At 36.0% G+C, this 23,406-nt stretch overlaps 1 protein-coding gene across 3 annotated transcripts in view; it reads left to right on the top strand.

The window, feature by feature from the left end:
* Nucleotides 1-23,406, top strand: part of LOC127979501 (glutamate receptor ionotropic, kainate 5) — an 84,811-nt gene that overhangs the window by 43,320 nt on the left and 18,085 nt on the right. For all 3 annotated transcript variants that reach the window (XM_052585009.1, XM_052585010.1, XM_052585008.1), the window contains exons 6-15: nt 1,300-1,397; nt 3,299-3,464; nt 4,942-5,120; nt 5,511-5,564; nt 11,824-11,985; nt 12,736-12,888; nt 14,262-14,366; nt 14,767-14,874; nt 17,908-18,111; nt 22,320-22,433. In XM_052585009.1, the coding sequence (XP_052440969.1) occupies nt 1,300-1,397; nt 3,299-3,464; nt 4,942-5,120; nt 5,511-5,564; nt 11,824-11,985; nt 12,736-12,888; nt 14,262-14,366; nt 14,767-14,874; nt 17,908-18,111; nt 22,320-22,433 (1,343 nt within the window). The remainder of the gene's footprint in view (nt 1-1,299; nt 1,398-3,298; nt 3,465-4,941; nt 5,121-5,510; nt 5,565-11,823; nt 11,986-12,735; nt 12,889-14,261; nt 14,367-14,766; nt 14,875-17,907; nt 18,112-22,319; nt 22,434-23,406) is intronic.

Here is a 23,406-nt window from a genome sequence, read left to right as displayed (position 1 = left end):
CATGATAATACGGTGGCTGAGAGAGCTCAACACGCTGCAATAAAGGAAACACATGCAAATTGAAAAAACACCAGCAACCAGCAAGCAAAACGCGCTGCAAATCATCACAACACATGCATATAACGAAACGCGCTGCAAATCCTTCACAACACATGCATATAACGAAACGCTCTGCAAAAAAACCCCTCATCTTTCAGTTCACCAATAACTCCACTGAACAGTAGCAACTGCACGATAAGCAAATCCCAGCCGGGTCCTATATCTTTTTGGGGTCTCCTTGAAACATTTCTATGCTATTTGCAATGCGTTTGTTAATTTGCACGTGTTGTGATGATTTGCAGCGCGTTTCGCTAAATGCATGTATCTTATGGTTTAATCTTATGATAAATCTTGTGGTTTATCATATGGTTTCAAATAATGGTCCATAGTTATCAAAAATGTGTGGGAGCTCAGCTAATAGCATCTTTTATTTATGACATGACATAAAGTGAATGGGAAATTAAAACCAAAAGTTTTGTGTATTGTGAGGGTTGAAAGGCACTCTGGTGATATTGACCCATCTACAAAATTACTTCTGTAACTATTTTTAATTTTTTACTTTCCAATAGCCATTTGGCTGTTGGTTAACATTATTTTCATTGGAGAAAATTGTTACATTTTGATGAAAAACTTATTTTTCTTTAGAATATGTACTGCTGAGGATTGCACAATACAGCCAAGAACCATGTGTTCTTGGAAAGAAATATTTTTTTTGTCTATTTTTAATTCAAGTTTGCTTTAACCATTGGACTGAAATGGACCGATAACACACACATGTGAATGTTACAGGATAAAAGATTTTCATTTGATGCTAAATGAATTACGTACCCATGTCACACATGCACTGTGCCCTGAACATTTAAATTCAAAGCAGTTCAAAAGCAAGCAAGAAAAAAAATCTTTTCATCTAAATATACACCCTGTGTGCTCTCTCTCTTCCTCGTTCTTGTGTAGAATTAGAGCAGCAATCTCCTGTAGGCAGAGCATAAATCTGTGTTGTGCTTATTGATGTAATTAATCAAAAAGAGCTTTGCATTGACTCCTAATTTGATATATCATCTAGGAACAGGACACAGAACTGGACGGCATCCAAGACATTGGCTTTTTCTCTGCCCACTGCAATGTCTGTCTCTCTCTACCCTGTCCCTTTCTCATTCAGTCACTGTCTTGCTCTATAACCTCGCTCTCTATCTCTCTCTCTCTCTCATGGTACATCTAGTTTTCCGTCTCTTTCTGATAATGTATCTTTACCCCTCTCAGTGTGTCAGATCCTGCCAAAGGGAGTGGTCTCTGTCATTGGTCCTGCCTCTAGTCCTGCTTCTGGATCCACCGTCAGTCATATATGTGGGGAAAAAGAGGTGAGAATAAAAAAAGAAGTGCATTTGCGTATGTGTCTGTGAGAGCATTTCTTGAAATGATAAATTTACACTGCTCCTCAGCCACAGGCCATTATTTCCTGTGTGCCTTTGCTTTGCAGCTTGAAAAGCATCTCCCCTCTGACCTAATTTCCCGTAGTTTCTCTCTTTTCTCCTTCCTTACGGTGAGAGATACTGTAGAATGATATATTAGCCAGGATGATTAATTGGCCGATATCTGGCCGCTTTGGCGCCCACTCAAGCAATTAACAATTTAATATTGCATAAAATGAATGTTCATTTAATTTAATATAATTTCAGTTATTTTGTGTACACCTAATTTACTGTTATTAAATTGCATTATATTTATAAAGTGTGGTCAGCACATTTAATCTAAAATTTTCTGTATAATTGAATACTAGAAATGACTAAAAAAAACAATGCTGTTTTATTAAGCAGAGCTTCAAAGAAAATATCGTCTAATGATCTATCAGTCATTCTGTCCTTCTGTCTGTAAGGCCTCAGGCCTCAAGATTTTTTCAACTATTTATTAAACTTCTAATCAAGTATTTAAAGCAAACATTTAAAGTCTAAATTCTATCCAAACTTTGATTTTACAGTAAAAATTGCAATTATATGAAATGCTTAGAATTTGAATTCTACTTTTTAAAATTTAAATAGCAACATTCAGCATTCTGTCTGGAACCTCAATTCAATTTAAATTTAAAATACTTAAGTTCAATTCTGAATTTAACTTCTCAATCTTCATTTCTGAGTTGTATTTTTAGTATTATTATTTTTATCTTAGGTCTTGATTGATTTTATAATTTTTTTTTATAAGCTGTATTTTTAAGATGGCAGTGGTGACAGAAATGGTAACAAAAGAAAATAATTAGTTACCATACTTTGAATACTTATATTTATACTTTTGAATATATTCAAATGGCAAAAATGTTTATAAATTAGGTGTGTAACTGGTACACAAATGGTTCAGTACATACCTCGGTTTTGACAATATATATTCTTAGGGATAAAACTATAGTTCTTCTGCTCTAAACTATAGGGAGCCCTTTTACATTAAGGTTACAATTAACAACAGAGCCCAAACCTAAATTCAATGACTATTTATATTTAACTATAATAATCAACACTCAAATAATAAAAAAATGTGTATGTAAACATGTAAATTGCACATAGTCTAGTTTTTAAATTACATTTTAAATTATACAATTTCTATTTGTTGTTGAAATATTTATAATATCATTTAAACACTGGCTGTCATAACTTGTTTCATAAAAGATTTATTAAAACTGTCTACATTAGCTAAATAATTAAGACATCAGTGACACGTAAAGTAAAATATAATGTATGTTTAGCATATAGTGTAATATTTCTCAAAATGCTCTTTTCTAGACTTCTATTAGCTTAAATTGTCTCTAGCAAAAGCTGTAGACACAGATGACCTGACTGAGGTACTGATTACCTTTTTAAATCATAGATTCACATTTCAATGTTGGTGTTGTTTTTTTGCCAATCACTATTGGATTATTATTATTATTGCTATTACTATTATTATTATGCTCCACATAGCTGCATTTATTTAATACAAAAATGGTAAAATTATGAAATCTTATTACAATTGAAAATAGCTGTTTCTATTTTAATGTATCTTAAAACATCACATGCTCAGGTTAGTTAAAGGAACTGCTTCTTAACCAGCGGATGTTCTGAATCAACTGTGTTAAAAAAGAGAGATGTAGAAAATGTACAGTGCTGTTGGTCCCCTGAGACCAAGACTGAAAACCGCTGTTTTAGATCTTGCCATCAGCCATAGAAAACCTGTTAATCGATCCCACAATCTATTCTTCTAAACCTTCCTCCTTATTCTTGTCTGTTCCTCTCAGATCCCTCACATCAAGATTGGTCCAGAGGAGACTCCGCGCTTGCCATATCTGCGCTTTGCCTCAGTGACGCTGTATCCTAGCAACGAGGATTTAAGCTTGGCCATCGGTGCCATCCTGCGCTCTTTCAGTTACCCCACGGCCAGCTTGATTTGTGCCAAAGCAGAGTGTAAGTCTGCAGGGAAAACGCAGACACGGTCAACTATGAACCGGCCATTCTGTCTTTCTGCTGTTATAGATCACACTGAACCGTTCACTGTGCACAGTACCTTTATAATTCAGTTCACAGTAACCAATTCACGCCGCAATTCATTTTATTTTTAACACAAGTGCATTATCCTAAGGCTTTGTGCCTATTATACGATGTTATTAAAGTCTATGCCACCGCTTCAGCAAATTACGTTTTTATAAGATTAAACCTCTTACTAGCTTTATACGTGTGGATTCATTTTTTCTGCATGATAATGTTAAAATGACATTATATTCAACAAACATATTGGATTTGTGTATTAGCAATAGCACACATGCATTAGCTCATAGTACATGAATTCAAATAAAGTATAAAAGTAGAATAAAAAAAAATAGTATGGGGTTTTACCATATGTATAACCATGCTGAACAGTTAATATAGTCACGGTTGAAGGGATTTGAAACACTTGAAGACTTCTTAATTAAAAAGCACATCTGGCTTTCAGGTGATGTCAGATGATTGTCACTGAGTATAGCTTTTAGATTCCCTCACATTAAGGAGTGTGTCAACAAGCCAGCAAACAAGAAGAAATATTAATTGTATTTGTTCTACTTTGTTGACTCAGCTTAATGAGTAGTAGTTAGCGCACTAGAGTGAAGCGTATGTTAGCCGTTTACGATGTTGATCTCTCATGACTTGCTGATGCGAGCAGCTCTCGCTTGATTGGTATAGTCTGGGTAATGGTGCTTTGGTTTTATGCACCACTGTTTACTGCTGTTTGCATATCTGCACTTATCTCATCCTTTTCCGTATAATTATTGCAGTCTGAGCTCATATTAAAGTGAAAGCGAGCGTTTGTCTGTTTAAGATGCATGCGGTAGTGTTTAGGTTTGAGTTCTCTGTGTGCATTAGCATGCATGGATGTGCTCATCTACACATTGGTTCCTTACTGATGTGGATGTGTGTGAGAGCATGGATACATGTTGTTGTTTTTTTGAGAAAGCACTCTTTCATCACTTCACCCTGCTGTTATCGCTAGCCATGCATCTTGTTGACTCCAGTCCAAAATCAATGGAGCCACCATATGGATTTTGCGGTGGCTTAGAGCACAAATTTATGTACATACAGAATTAACTTTATTGGCTCTCAAAGTCACTTAATTCGATAGTCACTGACTTTAATACGGAGGAGCAGGGTGGAATGAAAGGTAAGGTTTACAGCAATTGACAGTTTATGAAAGTTGTTAAAAGGTTTTAGATTGTAACATGACATTTATTTTAATCACAACCCGACATATGCTGAATGACCGTTCTGATTTACAGTCACTGTAAAAGAATTCTTTCGAGTTTTACAAATCTTTCACAAACTCCCAGGAATATATGTTGACGATGTTTTTTAACATGCTTGCCCAAATGAGTTGTATAATGCTATAATGGGGTTTTATGCTACATCTCAGGCCTGCTGCGATTGGAGGAGCTTGTGCGTCACTTCCTTATATCCCGGGACACACTCTCAGTCAGAATGCTTGATGAAAATTTGGACCCCACCCCCCTGCTGAAAGAAATCCGTGATGACAAAGTTGCAACTATTATCATTGATGCCAATGCATCTGTGTCAATACTGATACTAAAGAAGGTATGTGTGCTCATATAGGGGTCAAAAAGTCCGAAATATTTTTTTTTTTTAATTCATATTTTTTTTCTTTAATTTCAAAATTTTTGTGAAAACTAATCTTGTATATTATTTATGATATATTTAATATTAATTTCTTTCTTTCATTTTTTGTATCACATTTGTTGTGTTTAAGTGTGTGTGTGTGGGGGGGGGGGTCTTGTATATTATTTATATGTGTATATATTTTTTCTTAATACTTGCATTTAATTAATTGCAAAGTTTAAATTGGATTGTAAATACCTAATTTGTAGTTTCAGACTTTTATATTCAACACAGCTGAAAAACAGATGCCAGACATGACTCAATATAACTCTTACAATTACAACAATTGGTGTTTTTTCCTCTCTCTAGGCCTCAGAATTAGGCATGACGTCAGCCTTCTACAAGTACATCCTCACCACAATGGTAAACAAACCCCCTTTTTTTTCACTTTCACCAATGACACACTACCCTTTCTCCCCTTAACCCACTTTCATCCAATAACAGCGACGGCAGGCCTGGCCAATGACCAGCTCATCACAGATGCACAGCGCATGCATGCCGTTTATCATCATCATCGTGGATGAGGTGGATTATGTCCTTGTTTTGAGGTCGCATATGCTTCTGTTGTGAGCGTAGGATTATAATACGACTGTTACAAGTTAAAGTGAAGTAGGCATTTGACCTTGAGAGGCAATTGAATCTTGGAGGAGAAGATGTGAGACTGTTCAAACATAGTGGTCCTTATGGCCTCGGTAAATGGCAAATATTTAAAACATTTCGAGATTAACTTGCATTTTTTATGAAGTTTTTATTTATTTTTCTTTTTGGAATTGGGAGGAAGCCAGACTTCACTCTGCAGTAAGGCAGCAATTCAGCTGAGAGCGTGCCAACCGAAAAAAAAGTCTATATAGATACATGAATAGGAGTATGAAAGAAGATGAGTTGAATTACTTTTTATTGTGAATGTTTTAATTTAGTAATGCACCGTTATGTCATCATAAAGAATTTTCTATGTACATTTTTTTATAAGGACTTTTTCTCTCTTAAAACTGCTCATTTAAACCTTCAAATTCAAGCTTAGCCATTCATTAATCAGACTTTGGCAAGCTTTTTCCAAAAAATATGGACACATGCAGACAACCTCCAGGCAATACTGCAAATGTATATTCGATTCCTCGTTGAGTGATGGCTTTCAGTAGCAGTTTCTAAAATTAAGTCTGTGTCTTGAATAAGGTCATCTTCTTGTCAGTTTCACATTGTCAGCAATCTAATTGAAAGCAGACGGAAGATGAAAGATACTTGCCATTATCAAGCCCTTCAAAAGCAGTAATGTTATCTGTCATACATCCATTCATAAACTATAAGACAAGCATCCTAAGTAGGAATCAAAAGGCCTACTGCTGCTGAAGGGTCAATGACAGATCAAGGACATTGTTCGGCTTGGCTTGAAATGCACCTCAACTCTAGAAGGTCTTAACGTGTTGGGAATTTTCTTGGGGATCAATGTACTATATGCAGACATATTGGGAAGCTCTTTATGAAAAACTCAATGGGTGTCTTTATACAGTAGGTGGAGTTGGATCCTCCTTCAGCTGTTATTTAGATGCCAACCATTTGTGATAAATAACCTAAAAGCAGCTTTTCTTGGGCACCAATTGATGGATTCACCAATAGCTTCCCTATGCTGCTACACTGCTATAGAAAAAAGTATTTATTTTTACCATTAACAAACTCATTGTTTATTGTTTGTATCTTTACTCTATTGTATTTATTTGTGCTGTTGCTTGTTGTTGGATAGAATATTCTTTTTTTTATTATTAGAAAGTATAGTTTTTCCATAAACATAGCATATACCGAACTGTACCGAAACCATGACTCTAAATCCGTGAAACAAACTGAACCGTGAAAAAGTTGACCCGTGCCATACACCCCTACTGCCTCCTGTACCTGTGGGATTATTCACCTGCCAGTAAATAACAAAGCACTAGAGCTGATTGATTTGGTGGACAAGGTGAAAACCATAGTACTCTAGGACAGCTAAAAATCCCTTTTTTATAAAAACAAATTGAGCCAATTTTTCATGTTTTCCTTGAACATTCCCAGTGGGCACCACTTATGTTGAGTGGAATTCTAGCTGGGTTGAATATTGCCTTCAGTTAATTACTATTTATTTAAGGATGAGGTTTTTCCAAATCCTTTAGGGAGCAGCAGACATTTGCAAAACCGAGGAGGCAAATGTTGCTATTTTAAAATCCTGTAGACCTTTTTTAAATGATATGTAAATATTGAATTTGAGTGAAGCACACATTTAAGAAATCACTATTAATGTTTTATACAATTTTTTGCACAGATCTAGAAAAATATTGATGGGGTGGCAAGAAAGGGGCAGGATTTTTTGAGGGGTGGCAACATATGGCAGACATACATATACTGAATTTAGTCACAGTTATCACAGTTTGATGATAAAAATATTTGCACACTACAAAAGGACACAGGCTGCCATTTACAAACGTAATCTCATGCAATAAATGTCTTGCATTTGAAACAGTTATAACAAACATTACAAACATATAAGGAATAAGTGACCATACCCCATAAGCACCACCACACTCACTAATGCATACAGTATGCATCGACATGTAATTAAGAGCATTATAAAAGGTTCAGTGTTATCAATATGTCAATTTATTATAAGAAACACAAGACTTTAACAACCAATGACATTTCCAGCTGGGGAGACTCAACTGATTTTCTACTGTTTAGTGTTCATCACCATCTATATCAACCAGTCAAGACTACATTTAGCCTTAGATGTTATATGAATATGGTCTCTGAAGCATAGGTTTTATTAGCTGACAATAATAATAAACAAATAAACTTTATAGGCACAAATACAAATGTACTTTTAGAAATTGTTTTTGAAAAATATGGTGTTATTGTTTTGGCAAGCTTAAATTAAAACTTCTATGAAAACTTGTGTGATATTCCTTTAAAATAATGTTTAGTATATCTTTTTTAAGTATATTTTACTAAGCAATTTCTTACATAATTTCTTTGAGTTAGACCAAACTTTTATTTTGGTGAGTTGTAGACAGAGTTTCTGTGTTTTTTAATTAACTATTATTATTAGCTAATAGGCCTACTTGACGTATAGCATACTCTACTGTTCAATACTATATTTCTGTTTAAATTTCTTCAAGTTATACCGAGATTTTATTTTGACAGGTTGTCGTAAAGACATTGCCGTTTCTGTCAGTCTGTGTATACGATACGAATGAATGACGATAGTTTTATCAAATGAATTACTTTAATCAAATAAAACACTAAATCAATAAAGTGTATTATTTAAAAATCACAATTGTAGCTCTCGACATTTACCTGTGGCTATAACTTTATGACTCTAATTTATTTTATAGTCTCAAGCATTCAGAAATCATGCAAAAGGAAACTAAGCAGTTTTACTATGATAAAACCATGTTTTTTTTTTAGTAAGGGTTGTGATATGCACGTTTTTTGTTGAAGAAATTATAAAGCCTGTGTCATCTCTAGCAAAAAGGTAGCCAAAAATGAAAGATTTAGTGAATATTTGAATTAAATGTTTGGTCAGTAGCCTAAACAAGCATTTGATTGTCCTGTAAGTGTAACAGCAGCAATCACATGGCATCTGTAATGACATGTACATAAATAGTTTGTATTTGACTACATTATGTATTTTAACAGTGTTATTATTAACCAATCATTACTGCCTCATATATATTTTTTTTTTTATATAATGCATTTTAAGTCATTTTAAAGGCTATTGATGGCTTAGGTCTGTTTTTATAGCAACAACAACAAAAAAATATTACAGTATATTAATACTTTGTAAATTATTATTTGAAGTAACAAAACCATGGTTAATTTGCAGTTTCCATGGCTACAAGAACAATGATTTGTGGTGTTATAGTTAAAACCATGGGTAATTTTCGTAAGGGAATCTAAAAAAAAAAAAAAAAAAAAAAAAAAAACCTTTTACAGGAATGTGCCTGAAAGTGATAAATGGGCCTCATTTTTACCTAAGTGATATATTTATATATACTTAGATACCTAAGTGATATATTTATATAAACTTTATTTTAATATATATTAAAAATGTATAAGGTGTGCATTGTAGCTGAAACCTAAATGAACACATTACAATTGTTTTATGACTGCAAGTCTTTCTCCTCAAATGCTATTGAGCTTTACATTTGCGTTTGAGCTCATGTGAAAGAGTAGCATAATTTACATATGATTTACAGATTATTTTAATAAATATCAAACATTTAATTCAATTGTGCATTATAGCTGACACCTACATGAACAATTACAGTTGTTTTTATGACTATAAGTCATTCTCCTCAAATGCTACTGACGTTAGAAAAGTGTATACCAATATCGCATGTAACTTTAAAGACGGTCCCTAAATTTGAGACTCTCAAACGTTCAAGGTAAAGCCAACTTTATGTCTGTTTTTTTGTTTTTTCTTTTAGTTTTCTTTTCTCCTCGTGGATTTGATTCATCCATCAATTATGAACATTCAGCTGCAAACATGAGGTGCAAGCGGTCGCGAGCGCAGATGGGAGAATGGAGGAAGTTTTTTTTTTTTTTTTTTTTTTTTGGAGCAACTGGGATGGTGCCCCCTCTGGGAGTTGGTGCCCTAGGCAGATTGAGTCAGAGCGGGAGTTCGGAGCGGGATCGCGAATCATTTGAGTCAGTTCGCGAGTTCAAAGCGGGTTCACGAGTCATTTGAATCAGTTCGGGAGTTCGTAGCAGGATCGCGAATCATTTGAGTCAGTTATGAGGATCGCGAATCAGTTGAGTCAGTTTGGGAGTTCGGAACATGATCGCAAATCATTTGAGTCAGTTATGGGAATCGCGAATCATTTGAGTCAGTATGGGAGTTCGGAGCGGATTCGCGAATCATTTGAGTCAGTTTGGGGATCGCAAATCATTTGAATCAGTTCGGGAGTTCGGAGCGGCTTCGCGGATCATTTGAGTCAGTTCGGGAGTTCGTGGCGGCTTCGCGGATCATTCGAATCAAATCGAGAGTTCGGAGCGGGTTCGCTAATCATTTAAATATGTTCGGGAGTTCGTAGCGGGTTTGCGAATGATTTGAGTCAGTTCGGGAGTTCAAAGCGGGTTCGCGAATCATTTGAGTCAATTTGGGGATCGCAAATCATTTAAATCAGTTCGGGAGTTCGGAGCGGGATCACGAATCACGAAAGATTCGCGCTCGTAAATTTTCAAATTGGCCATAACCTTTAATTCGTTGCTGCCAACTGGGGTGGCAGCAGGGGTGGCAAGGCTTTCTTTTAGGGTGGCATTTGCCACCCCGGTAGATCCGCCCCTGCTATTATGCTGCCTGACACTGTTGCATTCAGTTCTGTCATTTCTTCAAGATTTTCAAAATCAATAATTTTCTAAATCAAATCTGTTCAATAGTCATTAAATTGGTTGAAGAATTTGAAGTTAACTTTAAAATAATTAAAAGCTGTGTTTAAGTTTGCAATCACAGAGGGTTGAAGTCACAATACATCTGGAAAATGACATTACAAAAAAATCAAACATATACATTTTACTTTTAAGAGCTCTCAGTATACTTAGCCTTACTGTGTTGCAGTGTTAATAGTCTAAAACCACAAATTAAGTCCTCATATTTTTACCAGCATGACCCTGAACTTCAAATAATGTAAATTAAACTATGTTCTCTTACATAAATATTACAGCAACTTCTTTACTATATTAATAATGCTTTTAAATAATATACAGACCGAGTTTTTATCCGTAAAATGGTCAAATTGAAATATTTATAGCGTTAAAGCAGTGCTGACAAGGTGTTAAAGAATATTCTAGTAAACTCACCTCAGCTCACGCTAACAGGATGATAAAACAGCGGCCAAACTGGGCTGACAGAAATAACAGTTTATACTAAATACTGTGAGAAAACCATGAGTAATTTAACTGTTAAACACTCACCTGTATCATGAAACTGGTGTAACAGTAATTAAGTATATGAACATCGCGCCAGTTTTCAGAAATAAGTAAATGATTATGCGCATGCGCACCAACTGACAGAAGCAGAATGTGTAATGAGTTTAGTGGCAGAGCTAGGCTACTGATTAGCGTCTTCATTTAACACAATACCAAGAATGTGCGCTTCTGTTAAGTAAAGCGTTAATTAAACCTTTGAATTGTTAAAATCACAGCATTCTATGTCCACAGTACTTTTTTGGGTAGCTTTGGTAATCTCTCCCTCTCAGGATTTCCCTGATTTTATTTTTATACACACAAATTATTACATGGGGCTATGAACGGACAATTTTTAGACTTCATTTGAGGTCAAACTAAAACGGCAGTCTATTTAATAAACCGAATTGATGTCTGTAATAAGAATGTTGAATTGTCGTTTAAGGGGCTTATTAAGGCAATAATAATACACAAGTTCATTTTGTTGTTGTTGTTGTTTTATTCTTATTTATCTACACATTATAAAACTAAAAAAATGTGAAGAGTTTTGGAGTGTAGAAACGTTGTGCTGGACTGAAAACGATGCATTGCTTTTTGTTAAATTAAGTAAATAAATTAATGTGACTTTTTTTTTTACTTGTTTGTATTGTTTGATGTTTTGTATTAAATAAAGGTGTTGCAATCTCTTTCTCAGGATTTCCCTCTGTTGAGGTTGGATGATGTGGTAGATGATCAGTCAAATATTGTCGGCTTCTCCATGTTGAACAACAGTCATCCTTTCTACCTAGAGTTCATCAGGAGTCTAAACCTGTCGTGGAGGGAAGGTTGTGATCTCAGCCCCTATCCTGGTCCAGCGGTGAGCTTACAAAGAGACTTACTAAATAATATAAAGTATGTGAACCTGGACCACAAAACCAGTCATAAGGGTCCATTTTGAAACTGATGTATAACTAAAATGTATTTTTGTCTATTGCTACAAAAATACCCGTGCTATTTATGACTGGTTTTGTGGTCCAGGGTTAAGTGATAAATATGACAACTCACATATATTAATCAGTGGCAATTAAGCATTAGGACACAAACCCTTTAGCTATATATGAGCTGTTGTGCTACTTGAAGTGTGAGAGGTTATGATTTTGTTAACATTCTTAAATCAAGCAACTAAAACGTTATCTATTAGGAGATGCATATGAATAACAGTGATGTGTTTGGTTGCGTTTGAATCTTAAAATCCTTTTTCAATTCTAAGAGCTTCTATATTTTCAGTAATTTGATTGACATTCTGTTGCATTATTTCAACCAGATTTTGCTTAGATGGGGAAAACTGTGAACTGTAAACCATAGTATCTACTAAATCTATGGAATAATGAGATGTTATTTCTGCCAGAAGGTTTTTTCGAAATCTTACCAAGTAGGATGTGTGCCACACAACGTAATTAAGGAACCACTGTTGCTGTAGGGCCCTAAAAGACGTGAAGTCTCCTTGCCCCTCTAATGACCTCATCTGCTGTCTTTCTCAATTCAGCGTTCCTTTATTCTCTTTTTCTTTCTTTCTATATTCTGCACCTTTCGTCTCCTTTCTCTCATGCTCTCTCTCCACCTACAGTTGTCATCAGCGCTGATGTTCGATGCAGTGCATGTGGTGGTTATAGCGGTGCGAGAACTGAACCGCAGTCAGGAGATCGGAGTGAAGCCTCTGAGTTGCACGTCTTCACTCATCTGGCAACACGGCACCAGTCTCATGAACTACCTGCGCATGGTACGTGTCACCATGGCTACCCTTTTCGCAGCCATTTTCTGACTGCCTCGTTTGATGACTTTAGTGTTTAGTCTTTACAGCTGTTGTTACTGTATGTCACTTTGATGAGCTGTAGAAGCCTAATCATCAGTGTCCTCGTGCAACTGCTTATTGGCTTTTATAGGCTCTGTTAAAGTCAACATGAAATTGACCTTATTTACTTTCTCAACGTACAATATGTTCATAGTCTCTTTGTGCACAGTTTATAAGTGCATGCTTTGGAAAAAATACATTCTTTGTAATCTATGCAGCAGCCCCTTGGCGTCGATAAACAAGGTTCAGGGAGTTTATGACGGTTGCTTTTCAATTTACCCTGCAATAAATCTAAACCTGTGCTAATGCATTATTGTGCATTGAGTGTCGCTGAGCATCATATAACATCATCACGAAACATTTAGCACAGTTCAGCACTGAGAAACTATGCAGAACACAGCAACAACAGCAGCAAATGAACCAACTTAAATAATTGTTTTATATATATAATTAAATATATTACTAAATTAGTAATAAATTACTAAATGAATAAATGCAATATCTATGCAAACAGATTACAAATGTAGTTAAAAAACTAACCACAGGCGTCATAGGCTTATGCTACTATTTATGCAACAAATGAATGTTAATTAAAATTAATAAAAGAATTCACAGGTAGCTGGAGTTCTTAATGGGCTGCCTTTGTCACAATGTTCCCAGTTGTCCCGTCCATCGACAGGCCTGATGATGACCAATGCCGTATGACTTTTATGTCCTCTGTGATCATTAAACCCAGCTAGAGTAATCTTACATCTGACCTAAGTTTCAGAGCAATTATAACTGTGCCCTTAACACCAGATGTGCATTGTTGATTGCGACCTGTCTGAAGAACTGCTTGTATTTGATCATTTTAATGCAGCTATTATACTCCGTGAGATCCTAGACGGTGTTTGTGTTGTCTAGTCACAAGTGCGCTCTTTCATTCATTGTGTCCCTCCATCTGTTTTGCAGTTTGTCCATCACTCCATCATTTCAGCACTACATTTGGCACCATCCCCGCACCTCCTCTCGCCCGCCGTTCTCGGTTTGTCTCCATAACTCCAAGTGTTTACCTCCCTTGCCAATAATAATGAAAACAGTCATTATTTTTGCGATTGCATTTGGTGACGCCGGTGGAGCAGAAGTGACACTTCATCTTAACTTTCTTAATCATCTCAAAGTTTGTCCTCTGGCTGTCTCTCTCTTTTTCGCCACCTGCGCAATAATTTCTACCTTAATATTGTAGGTTCAAATGAATGCTATTTGTCATTCTTGTTTGTTACCCTTGGTTTAAATCCCCCTCTCTCTTTTTTTCACATTAGGTAGAGTATGACGGCCTAACAGGCCGCGTGGAGTTTAACAGCAAAGGCCAGAGGACCAATTACACGCTTCGTATTCTTGAGAAATTCAAGGGGGGTCACAAAGAGGTAATGTGCGCGCACGCACACACACACACACACACACACAAGCTCATTCTCATGAACACTAACTCCGCATTTTATCCGGAATCACGGGAGAGGTTGTGAGGTCTAATGAATGGGTGGTAGCTGGAGTAATCACTACTTCACTCCTCTCTTATTGATCATAGTATTGATCCCTCACTTCATGCTCATTTATCTCTCCTTCATCCCCTCGTCTTATTCGCTCAACTCGTTTATTCCTGCCTGTTTCCCCCCCGCGAGATCAAACATGTTTTTAAATGGGTCGCAAATGATTTTGTATGATTTAGCTCTTTCAGCTTAGATTTGTTCATGAAAGTAGTTCTAACCGTCTTCTTTGTTATTAAAGGCATCTTTTTTCTTTTTTTTTTTTACTTCACATTTGCAGATCGGTGTCTGGTACTCCAATAACACGTTGGCTATGAACTCCACATCTTTAGACATCAACACGTCTGAAACCTTAGCCAACAAGACGCTCATCGTCACCACAATACTGGTAAGAACTTCTCCAGATATGAGTCTGTGGGCTTTGAGGAGCATTTCAGACCAGACGTTTTTGTGAATTATAGGGTTTTTACAAGTTGGCACTCACTCTTACAAGCTTTCCAGATTCAAATCTAGCACATGGGTAGGCAGAATCTCTTTAGAGCACCTCTCTAAACCAAATTCTGCATTAAAGAGCCAGTAAGATGAAAATTCTAAGCTTCCTATCACTGTTTATAAGTCCTGTACATTAGGTTTAAATCCATCCAAGGTTAAATAACATTGTCATTTTGACAAAAAAATTTAATTTTAAAATTACCTCAATTCTCAGAGATCCCCAAACAGTTCACGCGAAGCTGTCCAAAAGATTCAGTTTCCTTAAACCCCACCTTTCGGTTGCATACTGTGTTCTGATTGGTCAACTGACATAGTTTTGATTGTTTGTTCCGCACACACCTCCATGGTAAACTATGCGTTAGCATCTGTTTGGGGTGAATTATGTCTTATTCCTCTTACCGCGAAGCAAACAGTAAAATAAAAAACTTGAACAGTCTCGCTGCTATTTCTTCTTTGTGGGTGTATTCAAACCGCGCGCTTCAGTTTGAATCTGAATAGCGCGGGGGCGTGGTCACATTTGATATAATGAAGGGAGACGTGAAAAACGGACATCGCGTTGTTTTCATATGGATTACTTCATCACAGAATATCTGTTTTCAGCAGCACTTGTTTAGTTTTAAAGTAGACATGTCAAGCTTTCTATAGATATCTCTCTCATGTCTCTTCGTTGAGTATTCACGGAGTTACACTTCATTTTAATGACGTGTTTGTAAATGACGATCAGCGCAGACAGGCTACAGACAGCACACATACTGATAAGACGCTCGGGAGAAAACAAACACATAACTTCATAATCATACTTCGCATTGTGATTCGGAGATGCTCATTGGTCTAAATAAAGTTGGTAATGAACCCTCTTTTATGGCCAAACGCTTTGAAAATCCCGCTGTACTCACCGAAATTAGCAAAGCAGTCATCAGTGAAATGTTGTGAACACAACAAGGATTTGTTGTACTGCTCTGGTATTGTGGTAAGAGTTAATTTTAGCCATTGTTTCTTCTGATCTTCATTCTTTGGCAGTGAAAATAAAACAAACTTGCCTTTACAATTAAAAACACACTGTCCCCTCGACATGATCCTATCACACCAACCAGAGCGTCTGTGTGGGGGGTGGGGCAGCTCAGAGTTCCGTTTCTCCCAAGACGGTAGGCAGAGATTATTATGCAAAGTGTTCCTAGTGATGTACATAGAGATGGGCAAAAGATTTGAAATCTATAACGACTCGTTTCAGCGATTCAGAGTCGACTCCTTACTTTAGAAGCCAATAACTTTATAAATCGTGTACTTTTTGGTTTAATTACTTTGCACATTGTTTACACTGATGGACAGCTACATCATACACTGTAATACAGGTAATTTTTGATTTCCCATCTGTGTGGCTCTTTTAGGTGTCTTAAATGTTATTATGGGCTCTACAGATGTTTGTTAAAGTAATGCATTATTTAAATCAGGGAGGATATGAGATTATTCAGAAGCATTGCTTGCTTACACAGAGCTTATACAGTGTAATAATGTTGTTTCTTGCATTCATGGTTGTAAGATGAGGCTTTCTAGATTCCGACTTAAAAATCTCAAAACATAAATTAAAGGGGTAGTTCACCCCAAAATGAAAATTATGTCATTATTTACTCACAAAATGGCAGTCAATGGCTGTAGAGATTCTGAAACAAAATAAAGGGTATAAATCCATCGTAAAATGTACTCCACATGGCTCTGGGGGTTAATAGAGGACTTCTGAAGCAAAGTGATGCGTTTAAAAAAAAAATCCATATCTAAAACTTTATTAACCGTAATCTCTAGCTTCTGCTAACCGTTATAGAGTGGTGTTCCAGATGACATAGGCAAACGTGATGACGAACATAAAAGTGACAAACACAGAGGAGAAAGCTGTGTGGTGCACTTTCTATGGATATATTCACATCTATCGGACTTCATGATCCATCCAACTTTATCTTAGACCCCATTCACTGCCATTATAAAGCTTGGATGAGCCAGGACATTTTTTCATTTAACACTGATTGTATTCGTCTAAAAGAAGAAAGTCATATACACCTGCAATGGCCTGATGGTGAGTAAATCATGGGGTAATGTTCATTTTTGGGTGAACTATCCATTTAATGCACTTTCCTAGTCTTATTGTGGAAAAGCAATCAGTTTTTAGCTCGGGCTATTGGATGATATTAACCAAGCTGATTTTAATGTATACTGTTTTAAGCAACAATTTCTATACCAACTTTCTGTCTCATTCCACTGCGGTATACAACAACCATGCCTCAGCATCCAGTCTACTCCAGACGGATAACACAGAGAATTGCCTTGCACTTTTCTCATTTAATTTAGTGTTTCACTCTGAAATATGTCCCATTATGAAAGCAGAGTGGATAATACCACAGAAGATCAAAATGTAAATTAAAAACAACAAACGAGAGTTGCAATATTTTCTATAGTACCTTTATTGATTGCATCCATATTCACTGCATCATTCCACTATCATACAGTGTTGCTTCCAGGCAACTAACACATATAAGCTACTCCTAATAACAGAATGTTTTACTGTTTGTATTTGTTCTGTTTTTAAGAAGAAAAAAAAAGCAATCTCATGGCATAACAAGTCATCGCTTTATTGTTAACCATCTTATTTGCATCATGTGTTTGCAAAATGAAGAAAATAGCTTTGCTATCCCGAGGCACTGTAGAAGAAATAATACATTCAAATCAGGAATCCGCAGCCAGATAGGAACTTTCACATGTCAAGGCCAAGGAAGCACCGTTTCACTGGATTTTACTGCCATTTCATGGCTTAACACCAATCAAAATGCCACTTCCACTCTATGGCTATTGACTTTGATTGAGTTTATGGTGCTTCACTGTATTGAAATTGAGAGTGGAATATTAGAGCATTAAATGTTACCTTCATCCTGTTTTATAGGAAGATCCATACGTGAAGCGCAAGGCAAACTACCAGGCCTTTCAGGGTAATGATCAGTACGAGGGCTTCTGTGTGGATATGCTGCGGGAGCTGGCAGACATGCTGAAGTTTTCCTTCCGGATCAAGCTGGTGGATGACGGGCTGTATGGAGCTCCAGAACCTAATGGGTCATGGACTGGCATGGTGGGGGAACTCATCAACAGGGTATGCATGTGTGCACATCCCTAATTAAGCTCTGTGGACACCTTGTGTAAAAATAGAGACACTTTTCAGTTACCTCGACCCTCAGTGAAACTCTTGGGCTTTTTATAACATGAGTTTTTTTTTTTTTTTTTAACACTGCATTTGTAATTTAAGTAACGTTGAGTAACTGTAATCAAATTACATCAATTCAAAATGTAACATATTGCTTTACTGCTTTACCAGGAAAAGTCATTAGATTACAGTAATGCGTTATCCACATCTCTCTATACAGTATTGTTCAAAATAATAGCAGTACAATGTGACTAACCAGAATAATCAAGGTTTTTCGTATATTTTTTTATTGCTACGTGGCAAACAAGTTACCAGTAGGTTCAGTAGATTCTCAGAAAACAAACGAGACCCAGCATTCATGATATGCACGCTCTTAAGGCTGTGCAATTGGGCAATTAGTTGAATTAGTTGAAAGGGGTGTGTTCAAAAAAATAGCAGTGTGGCATTCAATCACTGAGGTCATCAATTTTGTGAAGAAACAGGTGTGAATCAGGTGGCCCCTATTTAAGGATGAAGCCAACACTTGTTGAACATGCATTTGAAAGCTGAGGAAAATGGGTCGTTCAAGACATTGTTCAGAAGAACAGCGTACTTTGATTAAAAAGTTGATTAGAGAGGGGAAAACCTATAAAGAGGTGCAAAAAATGATAGGCTGTTCAGCTAAAATGATCTCCAATGCCTTAAAATGGAGAGCAAAACCAGAGAGACGTGGAAGAAAACGGAAGACAACCATCAAAAGGGATAGAAGAATAACCAGAATGGCAAAGGCTCAGCCAATGATCACCTCCAGGATGATCAAAGACAGTCTGGAGTTACCTGTAAGTACTGTGACAGTTAGAAGACGTCTGTGTGAAGCTAATCTATTTTCAAGAATCCCCCGCAAAGTCCCTCTGTTAAAAAAAAGGCATGTGCAGAAGAGGTTACAATTTGCCAAAGAACACATCAACTGGCCTAAAGAGAAATGGAGGAACATTTTGTGGACTGATGAGAGTAAAATTGTTCTTTTTGGGTCCAAGGGCCACAGGCAGTTTGTGAGACGACCCCCAAACTCTGAATTCAAGCCACAGTACACAGTGAAGACAGTGAAGCATGGAGGTGCAAGCATCATGATATGGGCATGTTTCTCCTACTATGGTGTTGGGCCTATTTATCGCATACCAGGGATCATGGATCAGTTTGCATATGTTAAAATACTTGAAGAGGTCATGTTGCCCTATGCTTAAGAGGAAATGCCCTTGAAATGGTTGTTTCAACAAGACAATGACCCAAAACACACTAGTAAACGGGCAAAGTCTTGGTTCCAAACCAACAAAATTAATGTTATGGAGTGGCCAGCCCAATCTCCAGACCTTAATCCAATTGAGAACTTGTGGGGTGATATCAAAAATGCTGTTTCTGAAGCAAAACCAAGAAATGTGAATGAATTGTGGAATGTTGTTAAAGAATCATGGAGTGGAATAACAGCTGAGAGGTGCCACAAGTTGGTTGACTCCATGCCACACAGATGTCAAGCAGTTTTAAAAAACTGTGGTCATACAACTAAATATTAGTTTAGTGATTCACAGGATTGCTAAATCCCAGAAAAAAAAAAATGTTTGTACAAAATAGTTTTGAGTTTGTACAGTCAAAGGTAGACACTGCTATTTTTTTGAACACACCCCTTTCAACTAATTGCCCAATTGCACAGCCTTAAGAGCGTGCATATCATGAATGCTGGGTCTCATTTGTTTTCTGAGAATCTACTGAACATACTGGTAACTTGTTTGCCACGTAGCAATAAAAAATATACTAAAAACCTTGATTATTCTGGTTAGTCACATTGTACTGCTATTATTTTGAACAATACTGTATATGTATGTTTGTGTGTGTGTCATATACCTGATTTAAAAGAAAATTCCCAAACTCTTTTTTATATAAAAAAATTTGCTCTGGATTTTTGCCAGCTGATGTTTCCATCAGAATAATTATTACTGATATTAGCACTATTCGCACTAATGCTAAAAATAATGGCAGCAATAATAAGAACGGTAGTGTAATTCTATTAACCCCAGTGTATGCAGGTCTCGGCAAAGCCCTTTTGAAATACGCCAACACACACACACATGCTAATCAATTCATTTCTGTGTCTAATTATCCTGTGGTGCTATACCATCACAGCTGCTAACACTAGAGTACTGTTGGTACTTGTTGATGTATTGTGTGTGTAAACTGTGCCCATCTTTCTCCAAGGACATGCACTTCAGCTCTTGCCTGACACCAGCGTTTGATGGTTTACAAAGCTATCTCTCAGTAATCAATTAGCCAGTAATTAAGCAGATTGAGAGATATCTGAGGTACACTTGGGGTTTTGAACAGAATAAACTGCTATTGATCACCCCTACTGTTAGGGAGACTATTTTGCTTGACAAACTGCAAGCTACTTTGTTGTTTAAAATCATTCACGTTGACAAAGTTAGACTACTAACTTCTGATAAAAGCCACAGTAATTGCATTTAAGATATTAAGGGGGATATCAAAGCTGTTTAAAGGAATAGTTCGACTAGAAATGAAAATTTGCTGACTATTTACTCTATGTAAAAATGTTCATCAAAATAATGGATCCTCTGCAGTGAATGGGTGCCATCAGAATAAGAGTCCAAACAGCTGATAAAAACATCACAATAATCCAAGAGTAATCCACATCACTCCAGTCCATCAATTAATGTTGCTAAAATCCAACAATAACTGATGGACTGGAGTGGCGTGGATTATGTTGCTAAAATCCATAACAGTCCATAATAAATAATACTGTTTTCCAGTGGAAAAAGTTGCCTTGTTCTTTTGAAACAGTTCAGCTACTGTCACACTACTGAGAAATGCAGTCAAGTTAGCAGCCTCACTACTTTTAGTGACTCTAGCACTGTCACCCCCTCCTCCTGGAGGAAGGAAAGAAAAAGGGCAAAATAATGCCACAGTGGGCTTTTTTTATTCATTATTGTTCTTTTCCTTCCTCAGGAACTTTCTTATTCTCTCCCCCTTCATTTTTCATGCGTATCCCTCGTTCCCTTCATCTCTCAAGGGCACAATATTCCCTGTTTCTTCGCTGGAAGCCTGTCTTTACCATCTCTCTGTTCTTAACCATTCCTCATCGCCTCTTCTGTATCTGTTTCTGCTCTCAAGGACCGTCGCTTTATTTCTTTTCCTTTTTCATAGGCACTTTTTAGCCCTGTTTTTCTATCTCTCTCCTTCCCTGTAATAAATAAATCTCTTTCCTTTTACCCAAGGACTCTCATATCGAATTCTTCCATCAACCCAGGCTTCTTCCAGTGCACTTACATCCCTTTATTATCCGTCCATTCATCCATCCAGCTGTCCAGTTTTGACTTCCCCCTTTTCAATTCTTCTCCCATCTCTTTGCTCCTTCTACTTGTGCTAAATATCCTTTTTCTTTTGGCTGCCGCTCCTTGTCTTCATCAATGAAGATCAGATAATGTCAGACACTTTTCTTCTGGAGTGCTTCTTGAAACCAAGGTCAATGTTTAGCGTGGGAACACACGTGGAGCACCAGTGACATATAACCAAAGCACAGGCCTGCTTCCAGTCAAGCATTTTACAACTGACAAAGCGATATGCTAATGAGTGCTTAGCTAAATTATCATCACCATGACTGAGAGTTGAGAGTTAGTATCTGTCAGTAAAAAATCAGTAAAATCTTGAAACATACTGTAGTTGTCCTGGATGCCCATCAGGTTTATTATATCTCATTTTTTAAAATACTTCTATTGTTCATTCAGTCTTGACTGAAACTTTATTTAATTGGTCTCAAATTATATAGGAAGTAAATGTAAGACTTCAGCCATTTCTTTAAATATTTTTACATAACCATTCTATGTGTAAAGCATTTATTGTTGTGCTTGAGAAATTAAAATCAGGGTTAAAATAGGGGTTTTGTGTCTTTTGCTGTCGTTCATGTGTGTTTAAGGTCATTTATGCGCTTCTTTATTCTAATTAACTCTGTTATAAGACATTATTGGTGACAAATACCTTTGCAAATGTAATTTAGTATCATAAAATATGACAGGTGGCACAGGTGGCTTAGTGCATTCTATTTTTTCTTTCTTTTTTTTTTTTTTTTTAACTAGTATGCTAGTCATTCTCTCTTTTTCTGTTTGTTACAGAAAGCAGATTTGGCGGTGGCTGGATTTACCATCACATCAGAGAGGGAGAAGGTCATCGATTTCTCCAAACCTTTCATGAACCTTGGCATCAGTATCCTGTACCGCGTCCACATAGTAAGACACATTTGTGATATACTGAATTGTGACTATACTACATTGGCGTTTATATACTGGGAACTGTTGAATATGCAGCTAAAAGCAAGAAAATGTAAATGAATAAATGAAATGTTTAAACACTCAGTATATTATGCTTGGCTGTATAGTATTATTGTGTCAATATTACAAAACGTATTGATAATTATATCAATATCGAGCATTGATAATAATAATAAAAAAAAACAATAATAGTATTATTATAAAAATATTTATTATTATTACTGTTGTCGTTTAATTTTCTCTGTCTGAAAACCAGTCAAAACATTTCTAACAATTACATTAATTTATAATAAAAACAATTAAACATTAATAATAATAATAATAATAATAATAATAATTATTATTATTATTATTATTTTAATAGTAATAAGAATAATTATAAATATGTATTACTGTTAATGTTTGATATCGCTGAAATATTATTATTATTATTATTATTATTATTATTATTAGTGTTTACTTATTTCCTCACAAAAACATTTATGATAATACAAATGTATAACAAATTTATATAAATATTAATGCTTGTTTTATAATAATTAGTATTACCATTTTTGTTAATATACATGTTTTCTCTATTATTATTTATAATGCCTATTTTTGATTGTTACTGCATAATTTAACAATTATTTTAAAGATAAATGACACATAAAAAGATCCAACCACATAAGAAAAAAATCTCCAGTCAATTTTTACCACTTTATGACCACTGTTATATGTTGAATATATTATGGGATGATCTGAATTGCTCATCTGGGTTAGTAACAGTAACCAAGTGTCGTTGCTTAGAGAAGAATTTGTTTGGTTGAATTAGTTTTTTTCCCCTTATTTCCTTCATGAAATCTTGCATTCGAAAAGTAAAGCATGGTGTGAGTAACGGCATCAGTTCTCTGAGAAGATCTTGAATTCATCAAATGTACACCTTGAATGC

This window comes from Carassius gibelio, chromosome B19 (genome assembly GCF_023724105.1).
Source record: "Carassius gibelio isolate Cgi1373 ecotype wild population from Czech Republic chromosome B19, carGib1.2-hapl.c, whole genome shotgun sequence".
NCBI lineage: Eukaryota > Metazoa > Chordata > Actinopteri > Cypriniformes > Cyprinidae > Carassius > Carassius gibelio.
The sequence above is the reverse complement of the archived record's forward strand: the minus strand, read 5'-3'. Positions and strand labels throughout refer to the sequence as shown.